This window comes from Pseudopodoces humilis, chromosome 4 (assembly GCF_049639895.1).
Source record: "Pseudopodoces humilis isolate 2021_Gansu_Grassland_sample_001 chromosome 4, ASM4963989v1, whole genome shotgun sequence".
Taxonomy (NCBI): Eukaryota; Metazoa; Chordata; class Aves; order Passeriformes; family Paridae; genus Pseudopodoces; species Pseudopodoces humilis.
Window position 1 is genome coordinate 13,136,737 of NC_142203.1, and position 25,698 is coordinate 13,162,434.

General features: G+C 38.9%; 1 protein-coding gene across 3 annotated transcripts in view; it reads left to right on the forward strand.

Moving 5' to 3' along the window:
• Positions 1 to 290: 290 nt before the first annotated feature.
• The window catches only part of RHOBTB3 (Rho related BTB domain containing 3), a 28,971-nt gene continuing 3,563 nt past the window's right edge, over positions 291 to 25,698 (forward strand). Inside the window, exons 1-11 of one of the 3 annotated variants that reach the window (XM_014262507.2) lie at positions 291 to 814; positions 983 to 1,199; positions 9,196 to 9,388; positions 11,206 to 11,357; positions 12,144 to 12,255; positions 13,079 to 13,447; positions 16,153 to 16,265; positions 17,818 to 17,929; positions 20,403 to 20,576; positions 21,766 to 21,932; positions 23,072 to 23,168. In XM_014262507.2, coding sequence (XP_014117982.1) covers positions 813 to 814; positions 983 to 1,199; positions 9,196 to 9,388; positions 11,206 to 11,357; positions 12,144 to 12,255; positions 13,079 to 13,447; positions 16,153 to 16,265; positions 17,818 to 17,929; positions 20,403 to 20,576; positions 21,766 to 21,932; positions 23,072 to 23,168 — 1,708 coding nt within the window. In that variant the 5' untranslated portion in view covers positions 291 to 812. Of the gene's footprint in view, positions 815 to 982; positions 1,200 to 9,195; positions 9,389 to 11,205; positions 11,358 to 12,143; positions 12,256 to 13,078; positions 13,448 to 16,152; positions 16,266 to 17,817; positions 17,930 to 18,459; positions 18,913 to 20,402; positions 20,577 to 21,765; positions 21,933 to 22,388; positions 22,487 to 23,071; positions 23,169 to 25,698 lie in introns of those variants that run through there. The other 2 variants (XM_088054521.1, XM_088054522.1) reach the window with 2 other exon arrangements.

Here is a 25,698-nt window from a genome sequence, read left to right on the forward strand (position 1 = left end):
AATGCGAGAGCATCCTTTTGGAAAATTGTGCTTTAAACATGACATGAAAGCTAAAAAGCCTACATGGCATTTAAGAAATTATCAGCCTAATATTGAAAAGATGGCTATTATTTAAATAGTTATTTTTAAAAATTAAATACTTTAAACGAGGATGTTTACACTGCTCTCTCCTTTGGCTGTGGCAGTCCCAGGTTCCCCCCCTCGAGCAGACAAGTGGTGGCACCGTCCCCTAGGGTGGGAATGTTGGTCCTGTTTCTGCGGGGCGGCAGCAGAAGCCGTGCGGAGTAGGACACGGCTGTGCTGCAGTGCCTTTCCCTGCCCCTGCTCACCTGGCTGCTCTCGGAACGTCCCCTCGCTCTGCCCATCGCGTCCGCTGTGCTCTCTGACGTCAGGATGCGATGGCCGTGACCGCCCGGCCGGATGCTGCTTGGCCTTCACCGACAGCGGGGGAACAACGCCGGGCTGCTGCCATTGCTGCTTGTCCTGCTGGCTGCTGCTCCTCATCCTGCTGCTGCCGATCCTGATGCTGCTGCAGATCCTGATCCTGCCGCTGCCGCTGCTGCTGTTATTGCAACTGCGGCTGCTTCTGCTGCGGCAACTCTGGCGTGCGGCTGCAGTCCATCGTCTGGAACAGCCAACACGAAGTTATCCAGCCTGGCCACAGCCAAAGGAATGCGGCAAGAGTCCCCGAGGTCACCGCAGCGAGGCTGAGCGTGGAATAACAAGCCAAATCCGCTGGGGATTTACAATGCAAGCAACCTTTCGAGGTTTCTTTTCCGCTTTGCTCCCACCCTGCTGTTGGATTTGAGATCATGTATGTGTTCTGCTGTTGATTACAGGAGGGTGTTAAAATCTAGGGAGGGAAGAGGATTCAGAAAGATTAATATTTTAGTTTTGATTTAAGGGGATTTTATTTTCTTTCCCTTTATTCACGCCCTTCATTTTTGTTAACACAACTTCATCTTTATTATTTTTCTTTTAGGTCGGTTAATATTGTAGCTTTTGGCAATGAAAGAGATGGTTTTTCTGAGGACAGTCAGCAGCCCAGCCTGATCTGGAGCTATCTCGGGAGAAGTGCTCTCATTTCTCAGATCGACAGCAGCTTCTCTGCCAGTCAAGTTGGGAACCCAGTTTTTGCTGAGTATCAAGCTTGCGTATTTGGAAATGTCAGACTGGTGGTATACGACTGTGCTGTCTGGGTAAGAGATCCATCTCAGTCTTTTTAACAGCACTTAACAGTGTGAGCTGTTCTAGTAAAATGAAAACATATCTTAATTTTAAAAGGTTTTCATTGTTGTGGGATTTTATTAGTAGTTCTATTTTTGAATATAGTAAAAACTTATAAAATGTAACCAGGCAAATGCTGGGAAGTCTCAAAGGTGCTACAAAAAGGTTCGTATAAACAAGCCCCTGCTGGCCTCCCCTGTAAGAAGATGTTAATTTCAACTGCGTTGCTTAGTGGAAATTTTGTGAAAGATAATCCAGAGGTAGACAAGAATGCCTTCTTTGTGACACTGCATCATAAGCTCTGTCTCCAAATAAGTGTCAACTATAAAACGAAATTTTATTTTTCTGTAAAAAAAAAAAGGCAGTAAGTTTTCCAGCTGTGAAAAATGACAGATTAAAAGATCTGATAACTTGCAAAATACAATGTAGGGAGTATTTTTACTCCTTCTAGAAAGAAAAATCACATCTTAACATTATTATCTTTATCTGATGTAAATAACAAAAATTTTGGCACTGTTGCAAGTTGTCAGCACTTTTGTTAGTAAGTGAGAAAACTTACTTTTGAGTGTGAGCAGATCAATGATTATGCAAGAAATTATACTGATAATCTAAATTAAAACATTAATGACTACTTACTAGTTTTAAAAAGAACCCTCAACTTACTAGCTTTTAGAAATTAAAACAATAATCAGTGTCAGCTCCACAATTCTATTATTTTTGGTGATTTTTGTACTCCTGTAAGGGAAACTTTTTGGAGAATCTGCAGGAACCAAAACAGCTCCATGAAGTAAGTGACCAGAAGATGACAATCTTAAAACTAAACAATCCAGTTTAGCCGTCCTTCTGTTCTTTATTTCTTTTTGCCAGTTGCGCTTACAGACACCAGTTCAGATGGACTGGGGGATCCTGTTTCTAGTCTGTGAAGCTGCATGTGACCTGCACGTGCAGCTTACTGGAGTCACAGAAGTGCAGCAAAGAGTAAAATCTCCTGAATATAAATGAAGTCTGTGGGACTCCAAAGGCTGTTTCAGAGGGATGGAGAATGGTAGGAGATGTGGGAAGGCTAGTGAGGGTAGCTGGAGAAGGGGAATGAAGGACATGAATTTGAGACAGAGTTGATGTGGTTTTATGTTGCTGTAGTTGTATTTAGCCTTCTGCAAAACAAAGTTGTTCAGTTCTGGAGACCTTATAATTTCTGCCATTCAAAAGCTAGTCTGAGCCATTGCATTTCTGAAGCCTCAAGTTTTTTTCCCTCCATCAGTTAAAGGAAGCAGGAGATACATTACTAAGAATGTTGAAGACAAATTAGCATTTTTTTCTTCATAGAAGACATTACAGTTAGCAGGACTGGACTCTGCAGGAGGTTATTTGTCATGCATAAAGCAGTGTCCTTGCTAGGGTAAGGTAGGACAGGACTATTTTCCACAGTCTGGGTGCTTGAGGTTTACTATGTCACAGTGGCTCATTTATGGCTGTGCCTCTGCTAGCCTGCAGAAACAGCACAGAACAATTCAAAATGTTGACAGATGTTGCCTCAAGTTATATTCTGCATGGAAAAGGATCCCTGTCTCATGTTACCACACAGAGGTTATGGTATGGTGAGCCTTGCAGTATTTCAGCCTCTACCATCTGAGCCCAAGGCATATTTGTGTTTTACGTGGGATTTGTACCTCATCTAGATGAAACCCATATGATTAAGGCAAGACAGTCCTGAACATGAACATGGCAACTGAGTACACCGATAATCGTGAGTCTCAAAATTCAAGGGTGCCCAGCTGCTCTTTGTCGTCCACAGCAATCTGATTGCAAAAGCAGTGTTGAATAAATAGAGCTCCACAGTGAGTGGAGGGATCCTTTTGCATGGCAGATTGTGCAGTTTAATTTTCCTGAGTTTCAGTCTGCTGCTGCACCTGTCTGTCAGCCCAGGACACTGCTCAGCCTTTTGAGTCTGCAGGAGGGTCAGCAGGTCAACAAAAATGAATTCATGTTTGCCAATGTGCAAACTTGCAATTTGTGAGGAGCTATCCTTCCCCTGGCAGTTGCAGGGTGCAAGATGGAAATGCTGATTTTGGGTCCCCTTATAATTCACGCAAAATCAGAAGGCTTTAGAGACATAGTGGAACACTACACTTTTCAAGATCTGGGAAAAAAATGTCAGAGTTTCCAAGGACAGGTTGCTATTTGTGTGCCACTGTCTGGGTGTACCACTGTGGCTTGCTGTGTGTGGCACTGCTTGGGCAGAGTTGTGTGCTGTATGCAGGGGACATGCACAATACACCCACATCCTTATAAATCATGTGGCTTCTAAATATTTTCTCAAAAAATGCAAACCTAGGATAAGAGAAGGCATAAAGAATTAGGGAAAATACACATGTGCTAACACCTCTCCTGAATATTGTGATTTTTATAGCTGATCAGTTTCTAATGCATCCTTAAGCTGCTCTATAATAAGGCATATTGAATAAGAATGTGTCAGTTTTTCTAATTTTGGAGGGGTAAAATTCTGTGTGGAGCTAGTAACTCATAAAGAATAATTTGCAAGATGAATTTTAAGATTTGCTTTGGAAAAGACTGCTTTAATTAAACTCTGTGTTGGATTTGACAGTCTGAGATGCCATTTTTTTGACTTGCATGTATTTTGCAATTCCACTTCACTCAGAATTTTTTCATGCTTCTGCAGAAAAAATGCAGGCAGAATTTTTAATATCTAATGGCAAGTGGATCTTCCTCAAGTACAGAATTAAGCATAGCACAGAAGCTGTAATTCATGTTTTGATTCATTTCATTGCAGTGCTGGACAATAAATGGCAAAATAAAAAGTAATAAAAAGTCCTTTGTAAGTGTTCCGTACTTGAAGTAACTCTTGTTCTCCCCTCTCTTACTTGGAGCAATAACCTGAGGATGTGAGAGTGTTTCTCTCCAGGCCTGAGGGGTCTTGCTGCTTTTTTAAAATTCTTTTACTAAGAGCCACCTGGTTTTGGTTGTTTGGGTTTTTTTGTGGCTTTTTTTTTGTTTGTTTGGGTTTACTTTTCCTCATGGGAAACAAAATCCCAACATTTTTTTTGCTCTCGCCTTTTTTATAAGAACTGCTCACTTTGTAGAGAATTATTCATATCATCAAGTAAAAAAATGTTACAAAAGGGAAAGATAGAGCAGCTGGGTTTTGGAGATTGCCTTGTGCAGGATTAGATACTTGCAGAGGCATGAATGCTCCACTGTGTCTGCTCAGAGCCTTGCACAGAGTTGCAGACCTCCATGGGGCTCACGAGTACAAAAATATATTAACTGCAACTTAAATATATTGACTACAATTTTGAGAAGTTGTTCTGTGATTTTTTTCTAATTCTCCCTTACAACAATTTCATTCCCTGAGTCTTTTTGTATTTTTTCTTAGTTATTTACTGCACAAACAGGAGTAGTCCCTCAAGCTTTCTTATGCAAACAGTATTATCCATAGTGTAGTTCTCTGGCTTTTTCCTCTTTATCAAAATTCTTGTGCTCTTGTGCTGCCAAGGCTGGCCAGCCCTTATCATGTCTAAAGATAAAGGAATCTGAACCACCTTTAGATTTTATTTACCATTTTTAGAAATCTAGACATATTGCTGTTTCAGTAAAAAATGACAGCTTGTAACTTCATTTTTCATTATGCCATCCCTTCTCGTTTTTAAGCTGGAATGCCTGAAGTGGAAATTTACAACAATAAATGTTGTAAATATGTTATTATTATATCCTGGTAAAAAATACTATTAAATTAAGTTCTGAGAGGATGGCACAGGCCAATATGACCTTTCTTTGTTTTGTGGGGGGGATGTTTAGGGGGATTTCTAAAGGAGATCCTTCCATCTGTACTGCAGATTACTTACCTGAGTAAGTTCAGGGGACTAGTAAATTATGCAGAGTACACCCATAAAATTTGCTGCAGACCTGATAAGAAATTGCAGAGGAATCTCAAAAAAAAAAGCAGGGAAGGCTCTGGTATGTGGTGTAGAGAACATCAGCTTGAAGAAGGTTTTGGTAGTGGAGACCAGGTCTGTAAATGGATCATAGAGAGGGATAACTCTCCAATATTCCAAATGCAGTGCTCTTGGATTTTGGGGAAATCCCAGGGCAACATTCCTACAGGATGTCCTGGCACCCTCTTCCCCACAAAGAGTGGCTGGCATTGCTGCCTCAGATCCAGGGCTGGGCTGGTTGGACATGGGGACACTTATGAGCAACTTCCAGAAAGAGCATGGGCATTGCAAGAGCATTTGTGTGAAGAATTTCACTGCCATTGAGAAAGGCATTCATAAATCATTTTTAACAAAGCAAGTATTGTTGTCTTGTGGGGTCATGTGATTTTCTAGGAAAATCATATCTTCAATGCCTCTGAAAGCTTTATTTTCAATATTGACTATTGAGAAGTATAATTTACTAATGGCAAGAATATGTTACGAGACACTTAGAATGAAGGCATACAAGGAAAGAATGAAGATGTCCTGAGCTACACATCATCAGAAGTATAATTAATAAGGTCATGTTAAAATAACCTTAGCTGTGCAGATACTTCTTCCCTTTACCAACCGTTGACTTGTGAAATGGAGCAGCAAGTATGATTAGGAGTAGCTGTTCAAAAATTTCATAGATGGAACCTGAAATTAAGGTTATTCCTGAATCTGAACAGCTGTTCATCATCTGAAGAAATTACCTCTGTCATTTTTGCATGAAAGGTTCTCTAAAAGCAATAATGAAGGAGGCTCTAGATGCTGCCTCAGGGATGTCTTGTGCAAATAACCCATTGTCGAAGACACTTCTGGAGGATTTTCCTGGCACATGAGATTTAGCTCTGTTGTACACTGGAGTGAGTGAAAAACAATATACAAACATATCACAAAATTAATATACAAATACGCTATTAAATTCCATAAGAATTTTCCATAAGTATTTTTTATTGTTCATGCTTAAAGCTGTGCACCTGTGCTCTACACTTTGATTATGTTACCACCATTGTCTCCAGTCTTGTAGAGATGGGCAGGTGCAATTCTGGGTTGATCTTGAAGACAGTCAGCTGGGCAGAAATTGCAAAGTAGCAGATGTACTGTCTGCCAACAGAACAGAACAGATAAATATTCCATGTTATTTTTGGGCTTGTATTATATTTTTCCTTTATACTTTTGTTGTGTTAAATATACCTCTATTAAAAATTCTCCACTGAGATCTTCATCAACTAAAGTGTACAAAAGCTGTCCCTTGAAAATTCTCAATTTTTGCCTGCTTGTGTGATCAAGTTCTCCAAATATCCATCTAGATGGCTGTTTCGAAGCACTGCAGCTGGTAGTCTTACTGCTAGATGTGCTAAATGTGCATTTAGGTGTAAATGTTATATTATTAATTGGCCCTAAAGGATTGTATTAAGTGCTAATTGAGACTGTCCTTAGTTTGGGATTAGAATAGCCTCTAAGTGAGTTGTTTCAAAAAAAAAAAACAAATATCTAGAACAGTACATTTGACCTCCTCTCTTTTTCTCAACATGGTTAATCACGTAAGAGCTATTCCTGGTAAATTGTTCATTGTGGTTTACTTATTGCAGAACAAAAGCTTCTATTACAGAAGAAAGTAGTGTTCAATGGGAACACCTACTATAATTTATTTCCTGACTTATTTCTTTGTAAGGTCAAGACCTATATTGGGAATGATGTGCACTGACAGTTTAGGCAAATACTTGCTGATTTTGACTTCCATCAAGGTCATGCTACTTCTTGTAGTTAAGAGCATTGCAGACCAGATTTGAAACAATAACCCTTTTGAAGTGATCAAAAATAGTTATGTTTACAATGTAACCACACCACTTGTTGATATTACTAATTTTTTATGTACTTGACTCCCATTTGTGATATTCTTATTTCTGAGACTTGCTCTTCCAAACTCACTTTCATCCCTCCCAGCCCAAACTTTGAGTTCTGCCTGTTTGTCACTTCTGCTGTGCTCATTTATTCCTGTTTTCACATTGTCTTTATTTCATTACTGCTAATTTCCCTTTTTTTCCCTCAGGATCCCAAGTTCTTCTAGTTTTGCATCATGCTGTGCAGGGCTGCCATAGAATCACAGAACCCCTGAATGATTTGGATTGGAAGGAACCTTGGAGATCATCTCATTCCAATTCCCCTGCCATGGGGGGGTTGCTCAAACATGTGCTTGAGAATTGTTTTTTCTTTCCTGCCATGGCAGAAACACCTTCCACTAGACCAGATTGATCAGAGTCTCATCCAACTTGGCCCTAAACACTTCCAGGGATGGGTCACCCTCAGCTTAGGGCAAACTGTGCCAGGGCCTCACCGTTCTCTGTGTAAAAATTGTCTGCCTTATATCCAGCCTAAATCTACCCTCTTTTATTTGAAACCATTGTCCCTTGTCCTATTACAACAAGCCCTGCCAAAGAGTTTGTTCCCATCTTTCTTATAAGTCCCTTTTAAGTACATAAAGGGCTAAAAAAGTCTCTATTCTAAGAGATTGTCCTGGGGTGATTTTATGATGCTTGTATCTCCAGTCACCTTGTTTATGTTACACATTAAGTTCTGCACCTCTAAGACTGGCTCTGAGAGTGAAGAGGGTGAAGAAGAAGCCACAGTTTGTGTTCAGAAAGAGCCCTCACTCCCCCACATCCTACTCGTGGACTGTGTTGTCTGCAGCATGTACAGACAGCGGGACAGAGCTCTCCTTTGCTGTTAGTTTTTAGCTAGCTGAGGCAGAGAAGTTCCCTGGACTGTTTTTTTCCCTTTTTCTTGGATCTGTTCAAACCTGCTCCAGACTGAAAACCCAGACAAATCCCTGGAGCTCACACCTGTGGCCCACTGGGGCCTGGGCCTTGGCACTTTCCAGCGCCGGAGGGACTGATAAGAGAATGAGCGAGCTGAGCTACACCACATGAAAAGAACTTTTCTGGATTTGCTATCTCATCAAACAGAGAGGTTTTATTGTTTAATATTATTCAGTTTTTGTTAAATAAACGGGTTTTTTCCACTTTTCTCCAAGGAAATCTTTTTCTTGAACCAGCTGGGGGAGGGGCCACTAGAATTTGCTTTCTGGAGGGACCCCATTTGTTGGTTCTCTCCCAAATTTGCCCTAAACCAGGACAGAGGTGATAGTAGTTAGGGTTATCAGAGCTTTTTTCCAGTTCTCTGGACCAGTTCCAGACTTTTCTCAAGTTTTCAATTCAGCATACATTCAAAGCCAAGGTTTCCCCTGGTATTTATGAGATACCTCCAGGCAAAACAGAAATTGTGCAGAAATACAGTTCAATGAAAAATACACAAGTAATAACTGTATACTGCATGTGGATACAGCACAGCTGTAAATTAACAAAATATCAAACAATTTTAAAGGTTAAGTCCTCAGCACAGAGCAATGAAAATTTGAATGTGAAGTTGAAAAAGAAGGTTTATCTATGCGATTCAAGTCCTTATCCTGAAGATATTATAACCTGGTAAAGTTATGTGGAAGCTCTTGTGAGGCAGATAAAAATCACACTGAATTATTAAGTTTGTATTTAAAAGTTCATAGATACATAGGACAGTTTTGTGTAACCATTTCCCTAAAATGGTGTGATTAATAATGTTTTTGTATGAATTGCTGAAAACCTCTACCACTGAAGGTGCTTTTATTTTCTAAAGGAAACTATTTTAAAGTTAAGTAATTAAATCAGCAAAGTTTCTTCCTGAAAAGAATATTCCCTGATAAATCCTATTTTTAATTCTTCTGGAAGAATCCCTGAATTCATGGAAAATATTTATGATTTATTACAACAAACAACTGCTCTCCAAACAAGGAAATTACAAAGCAGGAAGTCTGCTCATTGTTGCATGTTTTCAAATAAGATCTAAGCAAACAAAAACACTTATGTAAAGTTTTGCATTAAGAATATAGAATATTTTATCTTTTTCTTTATAGACAGTAAATTCTTGATTAGTTTTTTTTTTTTTTTCTTTTTAGGATATATTTGACAGTGACTGGTACACTTCCTGCAGGCTCATTGGAGGAGCTGATATTATTGTGATTAAATACTCTGTCAATGACAAGACTTCATTTCAAGAACTAAAGGACAACTATGTGCCAACAGTAAAAAAAGCACTAAGTCACTGCTCAGTTCCAGTAATAATTTCTGCTATTGGTGCAAGAAAAAACGGTATGTAACCAGCCTCCTGTAATGACAGATAAAATCTCAAATGGAAGTTTGGTATAGTGTGATTTCAGTAGAAGCTTGATGTTTTTCCATGCTGCAAACAGAAACAATTAGTCTGTCAGGATGACAATAATATGCACATGTATTTGGTCTCTCTAGGCTGATGTACTGGCAAGAACATTGTTTTAATTAACCCCAGTGATGAAAGGCAATTTATCCTTCTTTGACCTCTGCAATGACTCTTCTTGTCATCATACATGGGGATTAAATCCAGTAATTTGGATTAAGCAACATATATTTGGGTATAAAGTATCTCTAGTGTATGAGATTACAATTACATCCAACAGTCTGAAAACACTGGAGAGTGGGTGTGAAAAGACTTGAAATTCTCTGGGACTTTTTTCCTAGGACAATGAATGAAAAACACAACCCTGACTTGTCTTTTACTTCATGACACTTAACTGTAACAAGTGTTTCTGAGCATCCCTCCTTTTAATGAGTAATGATGGGTGTAGATGTAAACATTTATTTTGTAATGTACATGGAAATATTAATCCATATGAAGTATATCCTCTATGGATAGAATGCTCAGTATTGCCAAGGTTCTACTTATAAATCTCTTAGCTCAGTGACTGATAAAGGACAGTTAAAGACCTCCATAACACTTGAATATTTATTTTCTTTCATTTAGTAATTCACTGATCATGACCAAAAGCTTTTATGCTGTGACTTATACAGGATTAATAAATCTACCATTCTAAAGGCAAGATCTTGGTAATTTGTCTTGCCCAAGCATTTTCTTACACTTTGTATTTAAGAAAAGGATATCACCAAACTGAGTGACTCCTCTAGTGTTTTGGTTTTTTTCTCTTTTCCACTTATTTTTTTTTCTGTTTTCCTCCCTAAATAATGTGTCTATGGGAGACATCAGGCTGGACCTCTGGGTTTAGACCTGTCAGAGCAAACTGCAGTTCACACATACGCTGTTAGTTTTTAGCTTGCTGAGGCAGAGACCTTTTTGTTTCTAGGTGGTATTTGTGAGCACAGCAGTTTGCTTATACAGATTACTATGATCTCAATCCTCTGTAGTGCTAGATGTTGCTGCCAAAACAAATTATTAAAAAAACCCAGAAAAGCTGTTTAGTTACATTATCCATAGGTCTAGGCAGAGGACATTAACATGGAGCATGCACAGAACATTTAAAAGCACATCCATGGCTGGCAGGTTCTTACTGTTAATAAGCAAAGCTGACCCAGTGTGGCTAAAAGATTTTAAACTTTTAAATGGCATAATATTAAAGTACCTATTTTTTTAAAAAAATATATCTAAAATACATGTAAATGAATCAGATCCTGCAGTAAGTACAACCTATCAAAGGTTGGTTTGGAGTAGAAATTTTCTTCTTTCATTACTGTGTATGCTTCCATTACCTGTATGGACTGGCCACAATAATTCAACAGGTTTAAGGGTGACATTCATAAATGATAACACTTGCAGGCTAGAACCTGGGCAAGCAAAGATATTGAGCCAAAGCCGAATCTGGCATCCAGAAACCTGGATGGACTTTTCCACCTTATCAAAACCAATAAAGTAATGCTAATGTAATGTATGCAGACATTTGTAGAGTGACTAGTATTTTGAATTGATTAATAAGAAGTTGGGTTTCTTTTGTAATTACAGATTTCTTACAATAAAATTGCTATGTGTTTATTTCCCTCTTTGTTCTCCTCTAAGTAAGGCATCTTTAAAACTATTTAGGAAGCTAAGAATTCTGCATTATTTGGTCAAAATGTTTTTTTTACATCACTTTTTACCCCAGGAGTGCCTTGCACCTGTCCCCTGTGCACTTCAGACAGGAGGAGCTGTGTCACAACCTCTGAAGGAGTTCAGCTTGCTAAGGAACTTGGAGCCACTTACCTTGAACTGCACACTCTTAATGACTTCTACGTACAGAAATACTTTGGAGGAGTGGTGAGCAAGTATCTGCTGTTTTGGAAGCAGGATGGAACATGTAGGAGATTCATGACTGATGTGAAGGCTTCAGAGAGCTAGAGGAGGCACACTATGGGCCCTTCCACCAAGTGTCAAGTTGCCACCAATGTATGATTCAAGTTAGATATTAGAAAGAAATTCTTCATTGTGAGGGTGGTAAGACACTGGAACAGAATGGTCAGGAAAGCTGTGAGCGCCCCATCCTTGGTAGTCTTCTTGGCTGGGTTGGATGGGGCTTGGAGCACCTGGTCTAGTGGAAAGTATCCCTGCCCATGGCAGGGGGATTGGAATTCAGTGGCCAAGGTACTTTCCAAACCAAACCATTCTAGGGTTCTATGATACTATCAGAATTAGCAGTACCAAGGTTGCTCTGGTTTTAAGCTGGAAGATTTAGGGAAGCCATCTGACAAACTGCAGTAAGTGTTCCACTTGTATTCTTGTCCTTTTATCTTGCTGAATGAGACCCCAAGATCCAATTAGCATCTAAAGAGGTTGATAAATTGAATATCCTTATGTCTGTCAATTCTAGGAAGATTAAATATACAAGAATTAACCACATTCATTTGAATAAATAGTCTTTTAAATTGTGCTAGTTTTATCTAAATATGGGAGCTTCTCATAAAGGAGTTTTGGGACTCTTGGATGACTGGTAATAGTGTCAGTAACTTTAGTCCTGCATACAGAACCTTTCATACCCCCTTAATTTGATGCCTAGGTTGTTATTAAATAACAAGTTTTTTTAAAAAAATATGTTTCTTGTCTTAGTTGGAATATTTTATGATCCAAAGTTTGAATCAGAAGTCATCCAAAAAAATGAAGGAAAGGAAAAAGATGCTGAAGTGCCATCGAGTCCAACCACCTCAACTTGAACAGCCAGGTGCTCATTGATATCTGGTCACTAGTATAATTCCTTATGTGTGTCATTTTCTTTGCACAATTAATATTTTTTGCTACATTTTTTACTAACAATTTTTACTGTGAGCTGTGCTATCTACTGTCAGCTCTTCTGGTTATGTTGCATCGTCATTTAGCAACGGTTAAATTTACTTGGGGAAAATTGTATGGCAATAAATAACAGTGCAATGGATTTCTAGTTTATTTTAGATATAACTAATAGGAGTGATTTTCTGGTGGACTGATGAAATAATGAAAACATGAAAAAAGCTTTATATAAAATCTTAACAGAGAGATTACAAAAGAAAGTTGTTAGAGCATGAATTGTTATTCTACAGTATCATCAAGTAATGTTTTTGTTTTCTGCAGATAAAGCAAGGGAGAGAAGTACACACCTCATGATTTCTGAGCATCTGATGCATTTGTTCAGTGAAAAAATTACTGAGAAGTAGTTACCTCTAAATCTGTAGTTGTGTCTTCTTCCTCTTCTTAGAACACTCTTCTTAATGTTCTAAGAATTTGCTCAGAAGACCTCTTCTTAGATTTGGAATACATAGTCAAAGTCTCTTTATAGTGTAACTTTCTATAGAGGGTTCATGAAAGGACAGACACTTACTATTAAACTAAGAATTTCTTAATTTACTGTACTAAGTATTTCCATTTTTAGAGTATTTTACTCAAGATATTAAAACAGTATGTAAGAAATATTCTTATTGAATACGTCTTCTGAAAATTAAACTGACCTGATAAAGTCAGTTGCCCTGTAGTTAGCACTTGCCTAAGTTACAGCCTGACTTGTTTTGCAGAAAAGATGCCGATCCTGAAGGGTGAAACCTCACACTACAACGCAGACCTGCACAACCTGCTCTGCTGCTGCCAGTGTGTAGATGTGGCCTTCTACCCTGAGGACCTCAGCATAGCAGTGGAGGCTCACAAGATCATCCTCTGCTCTGTCAGCCACCTCTTCATGCTGCTGTTTGGAGTGAAGAGCCCATCCGATGCCCATGACACCTCCCTTGTGCAGCTGGCACAGAGTCTCTTTGCAGTGGAGGAGGGGGATCCCTTACCCTCGTATCCCCATGGTGTCCCACCCTGTGCCCCACCAGTCAGGGTGGTGGTGAAAGATTCTCTCTTCTGCTCTTGTCTCCCAGATATCCTCCACTTCATTTATTCAGGTACCTGCTGGTATCTCATTCAATTCATATCAGATCTGGCTGCTCATTTCCTATTGTCTGATGAAGGAATATGTGCATCACCCTAAGGAATGTGGCTTTGCTGTTGTGAGATGATGTCTCACCATCTTTCCACACCTATTTTATCCCTTGTGATTACTACGCACAGTGAAAAAAGGTCATCATCTGTATTTAGCAAAAACTAAATTAGTTTGCATTCCAGACTTAATGGACCTAAATTAAATTAGTCCATAGGCTAACATTAATAACATGCAAAATTTTCCCCCAAAAGATTTGGAGTTTGAGTAAGTTTCAGATCCTAGGTTTTTAAAATATTGTAAATGGTTGCTTGTTCTAAACACAAGGGCAAGAGTGCAGTTACTTAAGAAAACTCTAGTAATTTTATTCTGAGTATGGTGCAGTGCTCTAATTTCTAATGTCCCCTGCCTCGCTGTTACCACTGTCCACCCCGCAGCAGCCAGGGAGACAGGGGAGATAGAATTAGCTTGTCAAAGAAGAGCCTAAAAACGAGCTCTTTCCCTTTGCTGAGATGGCAGTTACAGCTTTATTTCTTGGGATCCTTCGGGGTGAGGTTACAAGAGGGAAAGAAGAAGAGGTATCAATAAGCACTCCTTTTTGAAGACAGGGGGAAAGGGGTGGGGGAATTCACACAACCAATAAGGGGAACTGGGGAGAACAAGATAAGGGAAATAAACTTACAATTCTACATTTTTGGGTGTACATTTTTTGGGTCATACCATTTTTCCTAACTGCATTACAACAGTGCAGCTGAAGAGAAAACAGTGATAAGTGGAGTGTGGAGATCTCTGAGGTGTTGCATGAGTTTTGCTACCAGTTGGTACAGACTGTACCTCAGCTGACACCAACTATCTAATGCCAGCTATTAAAATGGCACTGATACTTTTTTAACTTTTCAGATGTTGCTTAGAAATTCTCAGCAGAAAGATTTGGGGTCTTTTTGTGGAAGTAGCCAATTCCTATTTGTTCTTTATAAAATATTTTTCAACCGTCAGAGAATCTTTCAGCTTTCAGTTGGAGTTTGTACATCAAAGGCAGTTCTTTCCAAAATAGGGACAAACATAAAGAGCAGATGAAGTTTTTCACTGAAAAAAATCACTGAATGGATTTTTTTTTCTTATTTATTGGAGACAAGAATAGGGGATTAAAACTGGATTTTCATCAGGTGATGGAAAAATTCAGTATTTTTAATTCGTATAATAATTTAGTAATTTGGGTTGAAAAATACCTTTAAGATTATCAAATCCAAGCACTAACCCATCACTGCCAAGCCCATCACTTAAACTGTCCCCAAGTACCATATCTTTGAAGTGCCTCCAGGGATGGTGATCCCACCACTGCCTTGGGCACCTTGTTCCAGTGCTTGACAACCCTTTAGGCAAAGAAATTTTCCTGATACTGAATCTAAACCTCCTCTGGTGCAACTTGAGGCTGTTTCCTCTTGTTCTGTCATTTATTGCCTGGGAGAAGAGACTGTCTCCAAACTGGCTACAACTTTCTTGGCAGTTGAAGAGGGAGGCAAGTTCACCCCTGAGCCTCCTTTCTTGCAGTCTTTGTAAACATCTTCATCTGTTACCATCTACAGCTTATGTCTACTGCCTTGTCTGCACTAATTTTCCTTTTTTACTTTCCTTTATGTCAGCCAAGGATCTGTGAAACTCTGTAGCTGCAGGCAGAGCTCTGCTTAGGTCCCAGCTGAGGCTCCTAGCCTGAGGGTCATTGCAAAACTCATTGTGCCTTCTGGTGCCTCTGAGAGGTGACCATTGTCTCTTGAAGGTGCTGGAGGTACAGGCTGAGAAGAGAACAAATTATAAGTTTTCAGCTTTTCAGGACTGTGACACAATGCCCATGAGGTTATAAATGCTTAGCCAGTGTGATATAGATGGAAGCTAATTGAGCTGAGGATGCTGTGTGCTGTAGGTGCTGATTCAGCCTCTCAACAGCAGAGAATCTCCGGGGCTGTGTTGAGTTGGGCTTGTCACTGAGCTTGATCTATCTTTGTCTCCTTCTTGTCCTGGGTTAGAACTGAAAGTTACCACAAAGCCCTGTGGTGCCTCTGAGACTGCAGCAAAGTGCATGAAGATAAACTGTCTTGTATTTACTCTCTTATTTTTTCCAAGAAAACTCTTGAGACACATCAGTGAAGTCATGGGTGCAAAAACAATAATAACAGAATTTTACAGAGAAAACAAGAATAACAGAAATTCTATTGCAAATTTTGTGCTGGTTTTAGCTATGAGGACTGGATGAGAATGTAACTGTGCATGAAGTTTTTGTAGTTCAGACATCTACTGAACAATGCAGCCAGCAGCATGGGCATAAGCTAAAAATTTTCCAGACATGTTGAAGCATTAAGGATTTTTTTTTTTTTTATATAATCTCTGCCTGTAATATGTAGTGACTGAACAGGGAGGAATTCATAGATTGAGTGTGAAAGCAAGTGAGATTCTCTAGTCTATCGGTACTTGGTTGCACCATAAAAACTACAATGAAAATTTAATGTGCAAAAATTGTATCTTGCCCTTCTTAAAAGCAAAGATCTGGCTGATTTATGTACAAACTCCCTACCATTTCTGCAGGATGTGTTTTGTGTTGATGTCATCTTTCCTCTGCATGCTGAGGCCTGTGCCTTGCTGATTTATAATCCATCTCCCCTGGTTTTGTGATAGGTGCTTTCCAGTGGGAAAGATTGGAAGAGGACATAAAAAAGAAGTTGAAAGATCCAGATAAAACAGAACATGTGCTTGAGAAAGTTAAATGCATCCTGAAAACTCCAGGGAAGGTACATCTATCTCACTTGGGTCACCATTAATTACTTAAGTTTCTGAGAAATTGCTTTGTAGGCAAAGTTTTCTAGTCAGTCTTTCTTTTAAAGTCATTTTGGCTTACACAGCCTGCACTTTTTCATGTTTTTAGTTTGTAGACATGTACACAGAGATTGGATGTAACATGCAGAATTAATGTAATTGGTAAAAATCACATAAGCAAGTATTCTAAAAGGATTACTCATATTCACAGCTTTGAACATTGTCTGGCAATATGATTATGGATTGCTAATTCCCATGTAATAGAGGCTGCCCAGGAAAGATTTGTTCCTGAACATATGGCAAAAGCAGGGCTTCTGCAGTAGATCCAGAGGGTTGGATTTCTCCTAGAAATGTTGTGATGTGGAAAGTTGTCTGGAACTCAATATATTTAATTAAGTAAAACACCGAATAAAAAAATGTAATGTATATCATATTATTAAGTTAATAAAAAGTCACAATGTAGAATTAGTTCAAACATAGAATTAGTTTTTATAGACATATGCTCTTGGAGCTTATAAATTCCCTGATAATACAGAACTTGCTCTAATTATTTCTGTTGATTTAGATGGGAAAACCTCTCAGATTCTCTTTGAACAATACAATATAGAGATCACTAAGTTATTTAGATGTTTTCAGCTTTTGACTGCTCTGGCTTACCCACAGCTAAAATATTTCTACATTTGGCCTTGGAGAGCGTGAAGACTTCTAAGATAGTGAGCCTGAGCTGTTGACATTTCTTTTATTCTTTTTTTGTGCCTTCAGGGTACTCTTATTTCCCATTTAAGAATTTTTCTTTGGAGGCCAAAAAGAAAGAACTGATATTTTTCATAATAAAACTAAAAAATTTATAAATTTAAGATTTTAACCATAAATTCAACTTAATCTGAATTTCACTTATCACAATCTAGCAACATGATTTTGATGTTGCTCCTTTTGGCAGCTTTAGAGTACATTTTTAAGGTAAGAAAACCAAAACTGAAAACTAACTGGGAGTACTGGGTTTTGGAGGGTCTTGACACTACAAAGTTATTGTAAGAGGAGTCTGTGCTTCAGTCTGTGAGCTCCCCCTGCCTCTATGGAAGCAGTTCCAGGGCAGTATAAAGAAACGCACAATTTTCAGCTGCCTTGCCTCTGTACACGGCATCGCAGTGGGGGATGGATGTATGTGCCACCCCTGCTCCCCCCAGAACCCTCAAACCTCATTTTGCTGCAGCATTGGGTCTGGACAGGGAATTTATGAAAAAGTTTGGACTACAGAAAACTGATGAAGCCCAACCTGCCTGTCAGCACTGGATGGGGGAGTTTCATGGAAGGTCAAGAATACCAAGGAGAGAGCTAAAGTGTGACAAGAGACCCCTCAGAGATGCTGCACTGTAGGGAATAGGAAATTAGCAGATAAAAGATGATTGCAGATGAATGCATACACAAGAAGCTGTTGTTTATTTTCCTATATAAAAGGTCTCCCATAATATTTAGTTCTGTGGGCAGTCGCACATGACAGTGCTTTATTACCAATTTGTTTTTCAGCTAAACACTGTAAAGGACTGCAAGTCTCACCAGATAAAACTGCTCTATAATACTTCTCTCAGGCTGTTCTTTAACACACCTGTGCTGGCTGATGTAATCTTCAAAATACAAGGTACTGTACATCTGCTCCCTCGGCCTCCAGCCTTTATCCGTTTTCCCTTCTTCAGGAATGTGGGATATAGAGGTGGCCATGTTCTATGGCATCAAAACTAGGAAAATATGAGTGCTTTGCTGCCACTGTGGAAAACAGGAAAGGCTTGTCCCTGTGGATGCTATGTAGCAGTGTCCACTCCCAGCATGGTTTGTCTGAGCTGCGCCTATAGGAATTGCCTCTCCCTGTCATAGCCCACTGTGTCTCCCTGATTGATACTATTTTTTATTCTATTTTATTCTATTTTGGTTTACTCCATTTTATTTTGCATTCTTTCATTTTGTTTTACTTTGTTTTATTACATTGTATTGTATTGTATTTTAATCTCACTCCTTTTCCCAGCTGCACAAGCAGTAGTGCATACTTAAGGCATCTGCCCAACATCATACCTTGGAGAGGCATGGGCTTCACCTCTGTGCTTATTGGCCTCAGTGAAAAGATGAAAGATGGTGGTTATTGACTCCTGGCTAACATCATTTTGTCCCTCTCAGGCAGGTGCTGGCTGTGGAAGCACCCATCTTGTTCCCCAGAAGCTGACAGGGACTGTCTTCGCTGTCCTTGCCACCAGGGTTTGGCGACCTGCAGATCTGGTGCCACTGACACCTGCCACATTTTACTGCCTCATGTGCTGCAGTGTCAGGATTCAGTTTTTTGTTCAGAAATTAAATGTGTTCATCCTTGCAATAAAAGATGCAGTGGGAGAAACGTGTTGCATGCTTTTGTAAGAATAAGAATGAGATGGTTTTTAAAAGCTAAATTTGTCCATACTCAGCCTTCATGCTGAAAAGGCCTTCTAGAATTAGATAGTTGTTTAATTCTTTTCAGAGGGACAAACATGAAGCATTAACTCCTCAAACATAAGCTCAGAAGGACAAGCAGACTCTTTCTACATGTTCTGTTTAATACACAGAAAAAAATTCCACAAAAATACCTTTGGAAAGGATAGGATTTGAGTTTGATGACATGTACGATTTACCTCAGTGTCCCACTGCTGAGAGAATCTTTGTTGGAATCTGATGAAATCAGAACACTATATATTCTACAGAAATAAAACCCAAATCTCTGAATGGGTTGACAAGTATTTTAAAAAAAACATGCTTATCCACTAATAAAACATGAACTGTTTTTCCTAATAATTTATACATCTTTCAAACCTTTTTCTCTAATTCATCAGTCAGAATAACTGTATCAAAAATAACTACTAAGAGAAATTGAAGGCCCTAATCTTAACCAGACAAACAAATTTTTAAGTTTTTGAGCAATTCCTTGGATGCTTAGCATTGCTTTGAGCTTTCTAGCTTATAGAAGTACAAGAGCCATGAAAAAGGAGCCCATTTACCCATCTCTGTGTAAAGATACAGAACGTGACTGAACTTCTTAATTAGTAGATAAATGTCCATTCACAAGTACATACAGGATATATGGCATGCAGCTTAGACATTTTGAAAGTAGAAGTACAGGGGGTAGGAATAGATCAAAAGACAAAAAATGCCAGAAGGCTTCAAAGAATTACTCAGGTGCCAATATTGTAATTAAAACAGTAACTTCCTTGTGAGTATATACAGTATATTTATCTTGTATGTCAGTTGATCTGTTTACTATAATTTTGATTAAAATATTTACATGCAACTCTAAATGCTCATTTTGGGTTTGGTTGCTGTCCTGACTGGAATTTGCTTGGCATTTCCTTGCACACAGAACTGGACTGCTTAGTCCAGCTGGATGCTGCAGCCTGAAAGGCCTCTACCCTGAGCTGTTGGCCTCTCCAGGTCTTCCAAATGCTAGAGTAAAGCAAAGGATTCACTTGTATATAATAGAAAATTAATACATATCTGGAAGAAATCATCAGTGTTTTTTTCATAAGACAACCATTCAGGAAATTCACTTAGGCACAATATTTCATCTAGTTAAATTTATGTTTAGTTACTGAGCTTAATAGAATTTCATCTGGAAAAATTTGCCTTTCTCTGCTTTGTGTGGTTGTTCTGTTCCAAATATTAATTACCAGTAGGGTTATTGATGAATATAAATGACTCTTCATAGAATCATTCAGATTGGAAAAGACGCCTAAGATCATCAAGTCCAATCATTAACCATTTGCATAACAATTCATAGCACTGAATATTTATGCAGTGGGCTGGAGGTTCAGTTAGTGTGAACAGATTGATTCTGTCTATTCTCTGTTGGTTTAGTCTATTTCATTTTGGTTTAATTAATTCTTTGTTTCTTGATTTTGCTTTATTTTACTATTCATTATTCATCTTAACTGGTATGCAGTGACTGTATTAGTTATTGTCAACACTTAAACCATTGTCAAAACGTAAACCACGTTCAGTGGAGTAAACACCTCTTAAGAAGAAATGAGCTTTAAAATGAAGATCTTTCTGTGTTATATCAAGTCATTGTATATTTATTTTTATCTTGCATCCTGCAGATGCAACTGTACCAGCCCACAGGGCAGTTCTGGTAGCCCGTTGTGAGGTTATGGCAGCTATGTTTAATGGTAATTATCTAGAAGCAAATAGCATTCTGGTTCCGGTGTACGGGGTTTCCAAAGACACTTTCCTGTCCTTCCTAGAGTACCTTTACACTGACTCCTGCTGCCCAGGTAAGGAATCTGTAAAATACAATTCTATATCTGTGACTCATTTTTCCACAGCAGCCCACTGATAGGGTGTAATGTAGCAGCATCTATTTAATTGAAAAATACTAATATTTGAATGTGCAGTGTCTCGAGAAAGAGGATTTTTTTTTTTGTATTGTGCAACAAAAAAAGAAATTTGTCTTATACAAGTAAAATAGAAGCAATATTTCTAATAAAATTACGTATTTGCTTTGTGCTCATAAAGAAGACAAGACTCAAAGAAGTTGCAATTTAATTTCTGATCCATTATAATATTTGGAATTTTCTTTTTACATTACAGTAATACTGCTTTCTAATCTGGATTCTGTGTTTCGTTCAAAAGTTGTCATTTCTTTAACACCCATACCGCTGAATTTATTATAAAAAAGGTTAAAATGCAGGAATACCTTATTTATACACATGGTTACCTTATGTGTGTGTAAACCCAGAAAAAATATGTCAACAGGAGTGTTTGGCAAGAAAAATTGAGCTAAAATATTCTTTAAATTAAAATATAAAATATTCTTTATGTATCCACATTTTTTTATGAGAAGAAAATCTGCATACTAAATCTAAAACATGATTTAAGCACAGCTAATTTTTCCTTGATATAATGAATAAATGATGTCATATGTATTTTTGCTTTTGTTTTCTTTTGAAATAATTATTCTACCTTATCGTTAGATATTCCATGTTTCTTTTTTCACTCCACTTAACTTTTCCTTGTTTATCAGTTTAAAAATGCAACCACCATGCTGTGTTTTAGGAAAAAAGGTGACCCTTTTTTTTGTCTTTGGACTTTTTGGCTGTATTATATCATAAAAGTGCTTTTCTGAAAGAGAACCTAGCTAAATCCACTTATTAATTATCACTTACTCTAAATAGATCAGCAGCACTTGACTCATTATCTTCAAGAAGATCTTCAATATTGACAGCAATTCTTTACACCCACCTACCAAAAAGTTCTAAACAAGTTTTTCTTCTAATTCGAATAGCTTTTCTGGAAAAATAAGATGATACAGCAAACAAAAATTTATAATAATGAAAAGGTGATCACAGCAGTCTGATTTTGTGTTTGTTCTTAGGTATTTAAAAGACAACTTGGTGAAAAGTAGCTTTGATCATCTTGTCAAGAAAGTAAAATACATGTAACTTGTGTCTTCTTGTTTTTCAGCCAGTATTCTCCAAGCAATGTCTCTACTGATCTGTGCAGAGATGTACCAAGTAATGAGACTCCGGCATATTTGTGAACTTTACATCATCACGCAGCTTCAGAGCATGCCTAGCAGGGAACTGGCTTCCACAAGCCTCAGTATTGTTAGCTTGCTCAAAAAAGCTAAGGTACTTATTCTATATACCAAATGAGAACATACATGTTGACTTTAATAAGTTGTTTGCTTTTTAAGATTTTAAAAATCTTTACAGAATTCCTGTTCCCAAGGAAACATGTTGGTATAAAACGTGTTTATTAGGGATAACTAGTGACATAAGGCTGACCAGCAGAAATCCTTCAGCTTTAATTGCCGAATGTGCAGTCACAGAATCAGAGCATTGCCTCTACCATTGTACCGCAGGAAGCCTGCTCCAGAGTTTGCCAACCTTTGCCACAAAGAAATTTTTACTACTATTCAACCTAAATCTCCTTGGCACAACCTGAGGCCATTTCCTCTTGTCCTGTCACTTTTTATCTGGGAGCAGAGACCAACCCCCACCTGCCCACAATCTCCTTTCAGGGAGCTGTAGAGAATGATAAGGTCCCCCAGACCCTCTTTTTTTTTTTTTTTTTTTTTTTTCCAGGATAAAAAGCCCCACCTCCTTCAGCTGCTCCCCATAAGATCTGGGCTCCAGACCCTCTAGTCATGGATAGACTGCAGTAATTCAGCTTAACTACAGCTTCCTCCAGAAAAGATATGTTTTAGGCAAGTAAAGATGTATTTGTTCCACTTTTAGTCAAAAAAGAAAATTATGTGGTATGCAGGTGATAAGTTCCAGCTGGACAAAATATAGACAGGAATGCATAAAAGCATGCAGAGGAAACATTAGAGGCTGAAAAAAAGAGAGACAATAACAACATGGTTGGAAAACAGAAGAGTAAAACAAAAACTAGATTGCAGGATATTGGCTTAATCAAATAGGATTTTCTGCAGAAAGAGGAGATAATAAAACCAACATGCCACATTCCTTCCCTCCATTTCTGTGAAGCTCTTTCTCTGTGTACATGACAAAATTTCCAAGATTCATGATTCCTCAGGGTTTTTTTCTACCTCTGGGAGAGGGTCTTTCATAATTTTTTCTTTGGTGTCCACCTGTTTACATATTACCATTAAATGACTTTTCCTGTATTATCTTCCACAGTCAAAACTTTATTTAATAAATAGCTTAACAATGGAAACCTGAAATATTTTGACATGTAAGATGTGGTTATATTTTAGACATGATAGCGTTAAGTGGTTTTTTTTGTCTTTTCTTTCTTCCCACAGTTTCACAATTCTGATTGCCTTTCAACTTGGCTTCTTCATTTTATTGCCACTAACTACCTCATATTCAGTCAAAAGCCCGAATTTCAAGAATTATCAGGTATTTTTCTATTAATTTTGAAGAGAAAAATGGTTTTCTGTTTTGCTGAGGTGAAAAGTGATGGTCTGGACAATACCTTTTTTGCATGAGAAAATAGTTAGTGTTTCTTTAGGCTATTCCATCAGAATGTTTTACCACCCTCCTGTGGAATCAGCACACAACATGACATAGCCAGAACTGTATCACCATTCTTTTGGTTCCTATTGGGATGGACAGGTTGCCACCCATAACTAAATTTGCTGGAATGAGTTTGGTCATTGTATGCCAACCCCTTAATTTTATCTTGATAATTTAAATCAAGGTAATGGGTAATTTTTGATACTTCTTAAAGTGCTAGGGTTTTCCTTGAAGAAAACAGTATTCTTACAGTACACTCCAGCAGATATCATAAAATGAAAAAACTATGGTTCATTCAAGTAAATAAATCCAACCTCTTCCAGGGTCATGATATTTATTTTTTCCAAGCATTTGTATTTGCTTCTGGTGGCATAACTAGGAAAGTTTTGTTCATTGCCTGTGTGATTTTCCTTCACCCTGATGAGGGGTGCATCTCTTTGACTTGGATACGCCTCTTTGACCCATGACACCTCATCACCTTGAGGTTCAGGACAGCAACACAGCAACAGGCAGTGGCTCTCCAATGGCTTTCCAAGACCTGAGACCTTCACAGAATCACAGAATCAGCTGAGTTGGAAGAACACACAAGGAATTGCTGAGTGCAACTCCTGGCCCTACACAGCACCATGCCCAAGAGTCGCACCATGAGAGTATTGTCCAAAATTTTCATGAACTCTGTCAGGCTGGTGCTGAGACCACTGCCCTGGGGAGATTGTTCCAGTGCCCAAACATACACTGGGGGAAGAACCTTTTTCTAATGCAGCCTAAACCTCCCCAACACAAGTTCAGTCCTTACCTGTTTATCCTGTCACTGGTCACACCAAGAAAAGATCAGTGTCTGCCCCTCCTTTTCCCCTCTGTGCCTCTTCTTCCCCTCAAAAGGAAGTTGCAGACCCCTCTGAGGTCTCCCTTAGTCTCCTCCAGGCTGAGCAGATCAAGTGCCCTCAAACACTCCTCACACAGCTTCCACTCAAGGCCCTTTACTGTCTTCCTTAGGACACTTTCTAATAGTTTAATATCATTCTTATGATGTAGTGCCCAAATCTGCCCCGGGACTTAAGGCAGGGCCATCCCAGTGCAGAGCAGGACAATCCCATTCCTTGCCTGGTTGGTAATGCTGGGCCTGGTGCCCCCACAACAGGGATGTCCCTCCTGGCTGCCAGGACACTGCTGACTCATGTTCAATTTGCCCTTGACCAGGACCCCCAGATCCCTTTCCAGGGCACTGCTCTCCATCATCTCATTCATCAGTCTGTCAATACATCCAGGGTTTCCCCATCCCAGGTGCAGAGTCCAGCATTTTCCCTTTCTGACTTTATAATGCGTGGAGGCTTCTCTGCAGCGTCTCCCTGCAGGAGGAAGTCAACCACTTGTCCCGGATTTGTAGCATCTGCAATCTTGCTCAGTGTCCTTTTCAGTCCTCCATCCAGGTAATTTCTGAAGATGCTGAAGAGCACAGGGCCAAGGGTGGAGGCCTTTGGAACCCCGCTAGTGACAGGTCACCAATCTGATGTCACCCCAGTCACTGTAGCTCTGTGCCTGACCTGTGAGACAGTTGCTCACCCTTCACATGATGTGTTTATCCACCTGTGGGCTGGACATTTTGTTCACAAGGATCCTGTGAAAAACAGTGTCAAAAGCTTTACTGACATCCAAAACCATTAGTTCAACTGGCTTCCCTTGATCAACTAGGTGGGTTACCTTGCCATAGAGGAAATCAGATTTGATGAGCAGGATATTCTCCTGAAGAATGAAGCCCTCCCTTGTGTCCAGCTGAGTGCAGTTTGCCTGCCCTCAGGCTCCCCAGGCTGTGGGCCTCTCTGCTGTGCCTTGGTCTCAAGGAATGAGGAAAAATGGCTGCAAGCTGACTCTGGAAGGTCTGGGCTTAGGGGGTTAAAAATGCGTCTTTCTGCAAAAGCAAAAGGGATTAATCTGAATAATACAGGTAAAAGACTCTTCTGTAACTTTGTCAGTGATAAAAACCACATGCAACCAGAGATTAACGTCTTCCTGAATTCTTAGCTGCACTCCTCCTTGCTTTCTCTACTGATCTTGAGACAAACTACTGGCACAGGAATTGATCTATTTTGCTTTGTATTTCTGCAGCATAGAAAAATCATTGCATACCACATATGGCTATGCTCTAGGGATAAATTATGCTCATCTTTAAGAATATCTCTCTGCTCTCCTTAGAGTATTGTATTCATTTTTTCAAAACAACTGGTTTGTTACTAACTTAATAACAAGGAAATGTTGTGTGGTAACTCTTACATCTGTGCCCTAGCAAAACTCAATGCAAAACAGGCAGCATTCATCTTTACTATTGTAGGTGTATTTATATCTTTAATGTTTTAAAATCTATTTTAGAGACATTTTAAGCCTGTGCACATGTGCTCTATATATTACATTTAAT